This window comes from Palaemon carinicauda, chromosome 19 (genome assembly GCF_036898095.1).
Source record: "Palaemon carinicauda isolate YSFRI2023 chromosome 19, ASM3689809v2, whole genome shotgun sequence".
Taxonomy (NCBI): domain Eukaryota; kingdom Metazoa; phylum Arthropoda; class Malacostraca; order Decapoda; family Palaemonidae; genus Palaemon; species Palaemon carinicauda.
In genome coordinates, this window is record NC_090743.1 from 111,787,432 (window position 1) to 111,800,600 (window position 13,169).

At 43.0% G+C, this 13,169-nt stretch overlaps 1 protein-coding gene across 2 annotated transcripts in view; it reads left to right on the forward strand.

Annotated features, from left to right (window-relative positions):
* LOC137658744 (BRISC and BRCA1-A complex member 2-like) overlaps positions 1-13,169 on the forward strand; it is a 77,868-nt gene that overhangs the window by 30,755 nt on the left and 33,944 nt on the right. For both annotated transcript variants that reach the window (XM_068393769.1, XM_068393770.1), the window contains exons 3-5: positions 4,903-4,992; positions 12,195-12,281; positions 12,526-12,663. In XM_068393769.1, the coding sequence (XP_068249870.1) occupies positions 4,903-4,992; positions 12,195-12,281; positions 12,526-12,663 (315 nt within the window). The remainder of the gene's footprint in view (positions 1-4,902; positions 4,993-12,194; positions 12,282-12,525; positions 12,664-13,169) is intronic.

Here is a 13,169-nt window from a genome sequence, read left to right on the forward strand (position 1 = left end):
GTCCCTACTTTATTGCAGGGCAGAAAGGCTTAGTTTCTCACCATCACTCGTTATGTTTGCCGTGCAGTAGGATAAGAAACTGTCGGTTAAGTTCAAAGATTTCTTCCATCATCTCAACAAGTTTTAGAACCTTACACCTTTCCGGTCCTCTTTCCATCTCTCTGATTACAGTATTCAGAGTTGGTAAAAGACATCAAAATTCAGAAAGAACCTGATTGCTCTATAAGTCACAGTCAAATGATACCCAGATTAGCTTTTTGTCTCTTCCCTTATTGGGGAAACTCCCCAATTTCCATGGTAAAGATATTGCTCAGCCCTCAATCCAACTATTAAACTTAGATTAAAACCTGGGCTCTTCAAGAGAATCAACTAAACTCTTGAGGAGCCAGGTAGTCACAGTCTCTACCTCCTAAGAGCTAAAGCCGTCTGGAGCATTTCCACGAGTTGTTAGATCTCTTAATTGGACCTAGTGGAACTTTGATTATCCCTGGTGAAGTGAAAAGGAAAACATCATATATTTTTCTGTGTCACTAGCCATTCTGAAGGATAGGAGAGCTCCATCTTAGTTCAGCAGTTTGTGGCAAGGACCTAGAATATAAGCAGTCATGACTTCAATCCTTCTTCCTCTCCTCTCTACAAAGGTGACTATTATTATAATTATTATTACTAGCTAAGCTACAACCCTAGTTTGAAAAGGACGATGCTATAAGCCCAAGGGCTCCAACAGGGAAAAATATACCAGTGAAGAAAGGAAATAAAGAAATACATGATATAAGAAGTAATAAACAGTTAGAATAAAATATTTTGTAAACATTAGCCACTTTAAAACATATTTCATATATAAACTTTAAAAAGACTTATGTCTGCCTGTTCAATATAAAAACATTTGCTGAAAGTTTGAACTTTTGAAGTTCTACTGATTCAACTACCCGATTATGAAAATCATTCCACAACTTGGTCACAGCTGGAATAAAACTTCTAGAGTACTGTGTAGTATTGAGCCTCATGACGGAGAAGGCCTGACTATTACGATTAACTGCATGCCTAGTATTACGAACTGGATGGAACTGTCCGGGAAGATCGGAATGTAAAGGATGGTCAGAATTATAAAAAAATCTTATGCAACATGCATAATGAACTAATTAAACGACAGTGCCAGAGATTAATATCTAGATCAGGAATAAGAAATTTAATAAACCGTAAGTTACTGTCCAACAAATTGAGATGAGAATCAACAGCTGAAGACCAGACATGAGAGCAAAACTTGAAGTAAGGTAGAATGAAAGAATTAAAGCACTTCTTCAGAATAGATTGATCACCAAAAATCTTAAAAGAAAGAGTGTATCCTGAAATAATACGCTTTCACGCTGGGACTACCCCGGACTCAAGCACACAAATTGAATTGAATGTAAAATTTAGGCCTTAAGCCAAGTATTGGGTCATCAATTCTCAATCACACGAAGCCTGAATATTGGATATACCCTAAGCTTCAGGAAGATTTTATCAGTGGTGCAAGAGCTAAAGGCCAGAGTAAAGAAGCACCTGGCAACCTTTACAGCTCACTGTCCAGAGAGTATACCCACAAGTCTTTAGTTTGTGTAGCTTACCTACCTCCCTAAGGGACATGAGGTTAGTTTGTGTAGCTTACCTACCTCCCTAAGGGACATGAGGTTAGTTTGTGTAGCTTACCTACCTCCCTAAGGGACATGAGGTTAGTTTGTGTAGCTTACCTACCTCCCTAAGGGACATGAGGTTAGTTTGTGTAGCTTACCTACCTCCCTAAGGGACAAGAAGCATCTCATCTAAGATAACAATCGCAACAATATTCTACGATTGGAGGTGGAGGGTTTGGCCCTTTTCCTCTTTTCTCTCCCCTCTCTGGGGATACAACAGTCATCATTCTGTTATTTGCTGGATTGGACGTTGATGTGAGTGAGCTTTCATACCGAGCATCTATTCTATTTGAGTCAATTATAGAAGTATATCCCCATCCTCCTTTTAAGGGGGGAGGATTAATAGACTGTAGGATATATTACACCTAATAGGCCACAGAGTGCGACATCATATCCTTCCGAGGATGTACTATACTTTCTCGAACGTGTGTCAGCGAACAGAAACCTAGTTCAACCCATGAGAATCTATTCTCAAGTGTTGAGAGGTCGTAGGAATCAACATTCCCACACATCTATCAGGTTGACTGTATAAACATCCCAAGATTTCAAACCAGTTAGTATGGTTATAGGGGCTTCCTCCCCCTAAGGATGAGTCTCTTATTAAAGGACGAGTGTTTGTATTCTTGTAGGAACAAGTCACAAATTTTTAAAGCAATTTGTATCTTTCCTAACTACTGTATTACAAACCTAAGTCCATTAAATTTTACTTTCTGCCTCAACCTCTTCACAAGCCCTAGGACTAGGTGAAAGTTAAATTTGGCTACTCTGTGTAATGGCTAGGAGCGGGGCTTCCCTGCCATCCGCCAATAACCACCATCACATCATTGTAGATTTTAACAGCCGTACTGTTAAAGGATTCAGGTCTGGAAATTTAGGAAAAATACATTTTACTTTAAAATTTGGATTTTTTTTTCATCTTGCTTTTCCAAGAGAAGCTCCTCCAGTCTAGAGCCAGGCCTCCAGACTGAAGGGTTTAGACCTTTTCTCTTTAGGATCATGAGGAGCTTTGAGCAGTCTTTTCCACCCTGGCACCTCCATTCCCGGATTTGGATGTGGCCCATGCTCTCAAGTTTCTGATTCATACCTCATATAAGCCTCTGAGATGGGTGTCAGAACGGGATCTGACACCCAGTACTGTCTTTCTGCTAGCCTTAGCTTCTGTGAAGTATTGGCAAACTTCATAGTATCTCGTATGCACAGTCATTCCAAAGGTTGGAAGGATGTCTAATTTACTTTTGATCTGAATCTAGTGGTCCATGATACCATGTTCGAGCCATTTTCAATCTCTTCTTATGGAGGTGTTCAGAGGGAATCAGGATGACTTCTCTCTCTGTCCTGTGAAGGCTTTGTAGCACTATATAATGATTAATTGGTACTTCAGGTCTGATCACCAAAGACTTTGTTAGCAGTGGCAGGATCAAGAGAAAGATATCAAAGAACACTGTGTTGTTCTGACTTTGTGAAACTATCAGACTTGCCTGTCCTTACACCAACAGGGGCTAGATGATTCATTGCGGCCGAGGGATCACTAAGTCGGGCCATCAGCTTCACCCTAGCATTCAATAAGAACCTGTAAGTGACTCATGTATTAAAGGCATGAGTCTGAAAATACCAGACAACCTTTACCTCTCACTGCCTATTGGAATATGCCCACAAGTCCTTGGATACTTTTATTCTTCATCCTGTGGTGGCTGCTTAGTATGCTATGTAGTCAACCTAACTCCCTTGTTGGACAAGAAGCATCTTGTCTAAGGTAGTGGTTTTGGCATAAGCCTAGAATGAAAGGTGGGATAGCTGGCTTTCTACTCTTTCTTCCCCCCCTCTGTTCGGGATTGCAGTAGTTGTGGCCGTTATAAGCTGTACCAGATGTCAAATGCCGGTAGGCTTCATAAATGAGCAATCTTGCATTTCAGACAAGATTTGTTAATACATTCAGACAGCATATCCCATAAGTGCATGTAGGTTCTCCTATGACTGAGTAACATTTACTCCTGGTACAGGCCTAACATAATGCTTGTGACATCTCCATGCACACACAATTGTGAGGTTGGCAGGGGTCATCACCTTTGCTCCTGTACAGGAGGTACAGGAGCAGGTGCTCTGACATTTTCCTGTCAAATTGAACCTTCCAGAATTTGGTTCATAGAAACTTCCTCCTTCCAAAGGATGAGTCTCCTATTAAAGGATGATAGTTTATCTTTATGTAGGAACAGGTTGAGGGCATTGGTTACCCGGTTTCAGTCTGAGTGTATGGATAAGAATGACTGGCTCTTTCTTTTCTTTATCCTCCCCTCTCATGGGGGAAATCAGCATCCAAGATCCTCTGCAAAGCTGACCTCAACCATCTGTAGGTTAACCATTGTTCCCTTGTGTAACCTGGTATTGTATCAATACTGTTATGTTCTCATACCCTGGCGAGGGGGTATTGGGTATGTCTTGGTGACCTAGGACAATTCCTATGACTCGGAAGAACTCTTACCTTGACAGTCACATTGCTAGTATCACAAACACACAGCTTGTGTAGGCTGCAGACCATGCATAGCACAGGTTTAGCGAGGCGTAGGGTTTCCACCTACTATGTGCTAACACACATGAATGTACTAACACACATAGAGGGTAATCCCCGGGTCAAAGCCAAAAAGCCAGATTGTCAGGTAGTTCCACCCTCCTAATGGGCAAGTTAGCCCCTATAAATAGCGTTGAATTGTATTTTAGTTATGGAACAAATTACAAATTTGGAAGTAATTTGTATTTTTCCTGACGATACAAACCTGTAGGTATTTATACAGATTGGCCTGCTAGCATCAGTCCCCCTTGAAGTCCTACCTCTAAGGAAGGTAAGTAACAAACACAGGTGTGTGAGTGAGAGGGGTAACTACTACCCCCGACCTCCCGCTAGCTAGCAGGTGGGAGGTTAAAGTTCTAATGGCTTGTCTTTCAGTTTTGCCAAAAGTAATACCCCTATAAATAGCTACAGGTTTGTATTGTTTGGAAAAATACAAATTACTTCCAAATTTGTCATTTTTAGGAATTCTGAGTGTTACAAATGTATTTCTTGAAGTGTTATCTTTCATTGGTACATTATATTAATTCGATTTAAGATGGCTTCTCTGGAATTTTTCCTTCAGTGTGGCAGCAATTTTCTTTCCTGTATAGTAAAGCTTTCATTGTCATGAGGATTTTATTTCTTTGTTTTTTTTTTTAGTAATAATTAGAATCTTATTTTCAGGTGCCAGCTTTAAATAATTGGAACTGCACAGAGGAGGACCTAATTGCTCAACTACTTCACCAGCTCTTACAGTTGTACAAAACTTACCAGGTATTAAACATCCAAAAAACTTTAGTGTGAGCTAGTTTTTTATATACTTGAATAATGGAAAGGTTTATTCTTACACGAATACAATTCATTGTCCTTTGAAAGACGTAAGATTTTGCCAAAGCTTGAATGGTCATTAAACTTTTAATGAGATCTAGTTTCTGGCAGGTGGGCTGGGCTTATGGAAGGTAATTCCAACTTTTGATTTTGACTGCAAGCTGTACAGAGTTATAGTTCTTGCTTGCTTATCTGGCTGTTAAATTTTTGCTTTTTGTGTTAGAAATGAATAAATGTGCTTGCAGTTGGTCTTGTTCGAGGGATATACTGTATTAAATTGATAAAACTAGGATATGCTTTTGTTTTCAGGATAAACTGTAAGTATGTGAAAGTTTTCTGTGCAAACCTACTGTTATCCACATTATCCTTGTTTCTGTTGGGCAGCATGCCTGTTGCTGTCACTCTCTAGCTAACACGGTTATGATGACATGAAAGTAAAGAATTTGGTATTCCTTAGATGATGACAACATTAACCTAAGGAATTTGTCATTCCGTAGTCATCACTAGTGCTCTTTTGGAAGAAGGAGAGTTCACTGCTACCGAGAAGGTTTAAGGGGACAACTGCGCTCTTTATTCTACCTGTGCTGTATCTTCTGGAGCCATGGAAGGTGCTAAGGGTGTAAACCTGGTAATGTCTCCGCTGCTCCAAAGAGTTCCCTGTTACCGTTTCCCCAATGGGAGCATCCTTATTGGCTTGCAAAACCACAAATAAGCTGAACTTGCATTTCATCATCCTCCTCTGCCTTATCTTTGTTTGTTTCTTCAGATGCTGCTTCTTCTAGAAGCACGAATAGAAGATATCACCGAAGAAGACCAGGAAAACCAATCTCTTCTCTCTCTCTTACATGAGAGAGAGAGAGAGAGCGAGAGAGAGAAAGGTGGCGAGTGCCATAAACTCTCCCAGACTAAGAAAAAGTATTGGCTACATCTGCTACCTGGTCTCAGCCTCAAACCAAATGGAGTGCCCTCGGCTGAACCTGCAACTTTTGGCCAGAAAAAAAAGAAGTCATCATTGAAATCCAAGAAGACCAATCAGCCACAGTTTAATGTCATTCTGACCAATTTCTCTCCACTTACGTAAAGAAGAGACTGCTTACAGAGAACATGAGAACGTACCCATCCTGGGAAAGGGTCTTGGTATTGTATGTTCTCCCGTGTTAGGTGAGGGAAGATGGTACGTACCATGAACGCACCCACAGGAAGGGGGTAGTAGTATATGGTACAACTGCTCATGCGTCTCTTACTGGTGTTTGGCCCTATACGGGACAGAGCACATGCACTGTCAGTCAGAATGAAGGGCACCGCCCTGCTTCTTATGGATGTTCATGGGACACCTCAGGATCTCTCCCTAAGAAGACTTCAGTCTCGAAAAGAGAGAAGTTCACTCGGTTATGAGGAGGCACTATCCTAGAGGAATGCCCCAGTACTGGAGACTGCAGCCCTTTTCCTGCAGAAGAATGTGGAGGGTAAGATGGAAAAGTGAAGGAAGGCAAGTCATAACTCCCTTATTCATCCAGTCACTTGTAAGGGCCCAGGCCCTTTAAAGGCAACAGTGAGATCTTCAAACCACCACACCTTTGAAATCTACACTAAAGAAGACTCCGGAGAAGTACAGAGCTCAAGCTGTACATCTAGCCACTTCCTTTTCAGAGAATAAAGGGATAAATAGTGTTTCACCTCGCCCCCCCAGCCTGGCCAGTCCTAAAAGGGTGGGAGTAAATGAAGTCGGCATTCCTCTCCTCCAACTGCTGCGAGTGAAGGGATGCCTGTCATGCCATTAGGCATCATAGCAGGGAGCTGAATGGTGGAAGAACTTATGGATGAACACCACCTACCTTTTACTTACTCTTAACCCTCCCCTCATCTGCACACAGTTCTGTCCTCTGAAATCGCTACACTTAACCCTCCCCTCACCTGCACACAGTTCTCTCCTCTGAAATCGCTACACTTTACCCTCCCCTCACCTGCACACAGTTCTCTCCTCTGAAATCGCTACACTTTACCCTCCCCTCACCTGCACACAGTTCTCTCCTCTGAAATCGCGACACTTTACCCTCCCCTCTCCTGCACACAGTTCTATCCTCTGAAATCGCGACACTTAACCCTCCCCTCACCTGCACACAGTTCTATCCTCTGAAATCGCGGCACTTAACCCTCCCCTCACCTGCACACAGTTCTATCCTCTGAAATCGCGGCACTTAACCCTCCCCTCACCTGCACACAGTTCTATCCTCTGAAATCGCGGCACTTAACCCTCCCCTCACCTGCACACAGTTCTATCCTCTGAAATCGCGGCACTTAACCCTCCCCTCACCTGCACACAGTTCTATCCTCTGAAATCGCGGCACTTAACCCTCCCCTCACCTGCACACAGTTCTATCCTCTGAAATCGCGGCACTTAACCCTCCCCTCACCTGCACACAGTTCTATCCTCTGAAATCGCGGACCTTAACCCTCCCCTCACCTGCACACAGTTCTATCCTCTGAAATCGCGGACCTTAACCCTCCCCTCACCTGCACACAGTTCTATCCTCTGAAATCGCGACACTTAACCCTCCCCTCACCTGCACACAGTTCTATCCTCTGAAATCGCGACACTTAACCCTCCCCTCACCTGCACACAGTTCTATCCTCTGAAATCGCGACACTTTACCCTCCCCTCACCTGCACACAGTTCTATCCTCTGAAATCGCGACACTTAACCCTCCCCTCACCTGCACACAGTTCTATCCTCTGAAATCGCGACACTTTACCCTCCCATCACCTGCACACAGTTCTATCCTCTGAAATCGCGACACTTAACCCTCCCCTCACCTGCACACAGTTCTATCCTCTGAAATCGCGACACTTAACCCTCCCCTCACCTGCACACAGTTCTATCCTCTGAAATCGCGACACTTAACCCTCCCCTCACCTGCACACAGTTCTATCCTCTGAAATCGCGACACTTAACCCTCCCCTCACCTGCACACAGTTCTATCCTCTGAAATCGCGACACTTAACCCTCCCCTCACCTGCACACAGTTCTATCCTCTGAAATCGCGACACTTAACCCTCCCCTCACCTGCACACAGTTCTATCCTCTGAAATTGCGACACTTAACCCTCCCCTCACCTGCACACAGTTCTATCCTCTGAAATCGCGACACTTTACCCTCCCCTCACCTGCACACAGTTCTATCCTCTGAAATCGCGACACTTTACCCTCCCCTCACCTGCACACAGTTCTATCCTCTGAAATCGCGACACTTTACCCTCCCCTCACCTGCACACAGTTCTATCCTCTGAAATCGCGACACTTTACCCTCCCCTCACCTGCACACAGTTCTATCCTCTGAAATCGCGACACTTTACCCTCCCCTCACCTGCACACAGTTCTATCCTCTGAAATCGCGACACTTTACCCTCCCCTCACCTGCACACAGTTCCATCCTCTGAAATCGCGACACTTTACCCTCCCCTCACCTGCACACAGTTCTCTCCTCTGAAATCGCGACACTTTACCCTCCCCTCACCTGCACACAGTTCCATCCTCTGAAATCGCGACACTTTACCCTCCCCTCACCTGCACACAGTTCCATCCTCTGAAATCGCGACACTTTACCCTCCCCTCACCTGCACACAGTTCCATCCTCTGAAATCGCGACACTTAACCCTCCCCTCACCTGCACACAGTTCCATCCTCTGAAATCGCGACACTTAACCCTCCCCTCACCTGCACACAGTTCCATCCTCTGAAATTGCGACACTTAACCCTCCCCTCACCTGCACACAGTTCTATCCTCTGAAATCGCGACACTTAACCCTCCCCTCACCTGCACACAGTTCTATCCTCTGAAATCGCGACACTTAACCCTCCCCTCACCTGCACACAGTTCTATCCTCTGAAATCGCGACACTTAACCCTCCCCTCACCTGCACACAGTTCTATCCTCTGAAATCGCTACACTTAACCCTCCCCTCACCTGCACACAGTTCTATCCTCTGAAATCGCTACACTTAACCCTCCCCTCTCCTGCACACAGTTTTATCCTCTGAAATTGCTACACTTAACCCTCCCCTCACCTGCACACAGTTCTATCCTCATAAATCGCTGAAAGCTCAGGCCCTAGCGGCAGAGCTGAAGGTGATGAAGTAGAAAAAAGTAGTTGAAGTCATGTGAGACAGTTCTCTGGGCTTTTACAGTTGACTCTTCCTGGTGGAGAGATCAACAGGGCTGGAGACCATTCATCAATCTCTCTACATTGAAAAAGTTTGTTCTCCATACACCATTCAAGAGGAAGATGGCAAGTACCATACTGTCCACCATCAAGAAGAAAGACTTCATGCTTTCCATATACCTATCCATTGATCCTACAGAAAGTATCTCCGCATAAAGCCCTGGGCTTTGGAATATTTATTGCCACCCGATTGTTTATGCAAGCGTTCGACTTATCTCTAATTGAGTCCATGTGAATGTGGATAGACACAGCAGCAGTGAGGTTCTTCCCATCGGACGATCGTATTAACAAACTCAGGGAAGTAGCACACCACACACCCATTCCTGCACAATCAAGAACATCCAGCTCAACAGTGACAATGTCTTCTGGGACATCTTTTGTTTTTGGAGAAGCTCGTTCCACACGAGCGCGTTCATCGGCGATCATTACAGTGATGCTTTAAGACTGGTCCAGAAAAGTCCTTTTCCAATCCTTATTGGAAGGTCTCTTCATATTGGAAGATCTCATTTCATAGAGTGGTCTCAGTGCGAGGGAAGGTCTTGTATCGTAAAAATATTTTGGTGCATGGAAGGATCTCTGGAATCTCCTTTACCAATTGCGGGATCCAGCGGAATAAGTGCTGGATGATCTAGCCTAGTTGGTGAACGACAAAATCCTTACCAGGGTTGATCCATTCAACTCACCACCTCCAGAAATGCTGCTGTTCTCAGCACATCCAAGGAGGGGTTGGCCGCACACTGAAGGAACCAGACTACTGTACCTCGGGGATATGATCCATGGAAGAAAATTCATATCAACTTGTTGGAAATGCAAGCAGCGCTACTAACATTACAAGTTTTTCAACAGATTTTGATAGGGCATTTAGTAGCATTGACCAGTGACAAAACTTCCGTTATAGCTTATGTCAACAAACAAGGGGGTCACTGTTTCAAAGACCCTTTGTGAGTTGGCAAAGCGATACAGTCCTTGGTAATCAACAACAAAGTAGAGCTGTCAGCAAGATTCATTCTAAGCAAGAGGAATTTTTTAACAGACATTCTTAGTTGCCGGAGGCACAGTGTTAGGTTCAAGTGGTCCCTACTTCCTTGTGTGAAGGAAAGGTTTCTTACTCTTTGGGGATCCCTTATCAATAGACCTTTTAACCACTCTGTTGAACAATAAACTTCCAGTATTCTGCTCTCCAGTCTTAGTCCCATCGGCAGTATTCAAAGATACCTTTCAATATCCCTGGAACAATCTGGATGCATTGTCCTATCTGGCTTTTTTCTTGGTTTGTCAAGAACTCTAAATCAATTGATTTCCTTGGTGAAAGGCTATTATTACTCAACATTGAGCCATGTCTTTAGACTGTGGGACTTAGATCTATCCTCTTCATGGGAATTGTCAATACTCAAAAGGAGCTTCAAACAGTCTTGCTTTTCTTGGGAACTCAAGAACCAAAATGGAATGTCACTCGAGGTCTCGGGTCTCTCAAGCTGGCCTGTACGAGCCCTTTAGATTGTCATCAAATAGGGATCTGATCCTTCAAGACTATCTTTTTACTAACCGTAGCCTTGGCATAGCGAGTAGGTGAGCTTAATGGTATTTTGTGTCGCCGGTCATTCTAAAGTAAGGAAGATCGACCTCTCTTTCTTTTAATGAAGAGAGAGATAGAGGTAGAGATAGAGGTGGTAGATGACAAACCCAGAACCCAGTTGTTCATGACTCCAGATTTGAGTCCTCCATTTCTTCTCTACAAAGTGTAACTAGCAGAGATCATGATGACTGGCTTTTTAGTCTTGTGGGAGCACTATGTCACTACCCAAAGACTTGGAACTTCAGGCCAGAGTACCAGACTTTCAGCACCAAATGGATAAAGAAAAAGATATAAAAGAATAGTTTCATTAAACTATCAGACACTACCCTACAACCAATAAGAGGTTGAAAGGACCATCCCAGGCTCAGGTGCACGAAGTCAAGAAAATCGGATCTACTCTAGCTTTCAGGAAGAACATGTTAGTATGTGCAGGCCTTGAAGGCAGGAGTCTGGAAACACCAGACAATCTTCACCGCCCACTACCTTTGTTAGTATACCTGTAGGCTCTTGGATACCTTTACCCTTGGTCCGGTGGTAACTGATCAACAGGTTGTGTTGTGAATTTTGCTGCCTCATGGAAGAAGAAGCACCTCGTCTAAGACAGTGGTTGCGACATAAGTCTTGAGTAAGAAGTAAGAATGACTGCCTTTGTCTTCTGTCTTCCTTTCCCTTGGGGTGCAGCAGTCTGGAGGAGGCAAGTATTATACGGACAAGCTGTTATGTGCCAGGTGCAGGCAAGACTCATACAGACAAGTATGTTAGGAAGTATCTTCCCCACCCTCCCAGATGAGTTGGATGGATGGGTGCTATGTATGCAAACCAGTATCTCATAAGGAGAATACATTCAGACATATCCTCTCACAGATATAGGTTCTTCCATGACTTTCTACCAGTTTCCTGAGGTTGACATGAGTCATCACTTCTGCTACTTTACAGAATCAAGTTCCTTGACAATCCTGAGGAAGTGAACCAGCTAGTTTGGGTTCTAGGGACTAAGTTATCACCTATTAAAGGACTGGTTTTTTGTCGGAAAAGTAATTTATATTTATTCTAATTATACAATCAAGAGTTCTTCAAGTTACACTTCCCGCCTCAACCACCCCGCAAGTCCTAGGTCAAAGGTCAAAAGTGAGAGCTTTTCTGATTATCAAGAGTGCAGGACTTACCCAACAACTACCAGTAATGACTGGCAAGTACCTCCTTAAAAGCCTAACAGCCACTCCAGCTTTGTAGAAATCATGCTCCTCTTAAATAACTCGTATATGTATTAGGAAAAATACAAATTATTTAGAAAATTTGTGATATTTTTAATAAAATTTCCTGTTATTTGTAATGATACCCTTTCCTTTTCAGTTGGAGAAACTAGAACATAATGACGTGTTACAGTTTGAGTATCAATCTCTTTTAAAAACCCTAGATATAGGTGAAGGAGACATAGAGGTGAGTGAATAAAATTTTCTTGAAAACCTTAATTTGTGCTCACTCTTCATCTTGGAATAGAAAAGAGGTTGTCTTTGTATTGTAATTTTGCTTATATATTTTCAGTAATGTAAAGTTCAGCACTCATTTCTTGATTCTTGTTTAGTGATTTTACCTGTGTTACATGAGAATCATTCAAAATGCAAGCGGCTGAAAGATTCTATGTGCTAATGTGTTTTGGAAACTCAAAAGATAACTTTTGCAGGTTGTGGTCAGTAATATGAGTGGTAGCTCTTCATCACTGCTGGTGCGTTTACCATTAAGCCTTCAAGATGTGCCCCCTGTTCTCATCGATTCTAATCCTGGTCAGACTTCCAGTTTGCTCCAAGTTATATTCCAATCTGTAAGTCTAAAAATTATAAAATGTTTTACTTTGTCTGCTTTGATGAAGCATTTAGCCATAAAAAAAATTCTGTGCAACCCCAATATTGTTGAGCTTCTTTCATCACTTGACCCTGTCATGTTGAAAATTATATTTGTTCCAGCGCAAACACAAACGCTCCACTATCTATATTGGATATATTGTTTGTTCTCATACTAACAAATTTCCGTTATGTGGATATTCTTTCAGCGGCAGCTGGAGGTAGCCATTAGACTTTAAATGCGAGGTGGCAACCCTGCCTAACCGCTTAAGAGGCAGGGGGTGGCTGGGGGGTACCCTGCCACCTCTATATATACTCTCACAGCTGTGAGACATCATTTTTTATTGCAGGTAGGACTTCTGGGGGGACAGGTGATGACGGAAATTTATATAGATAACTCCAGGTTTGTATTAGTTAGGGAAAAATACAAATTATCTCCAAATTTGTCATTTGTTCTGACTAACAAACCTTCAATTATTTATGTGGT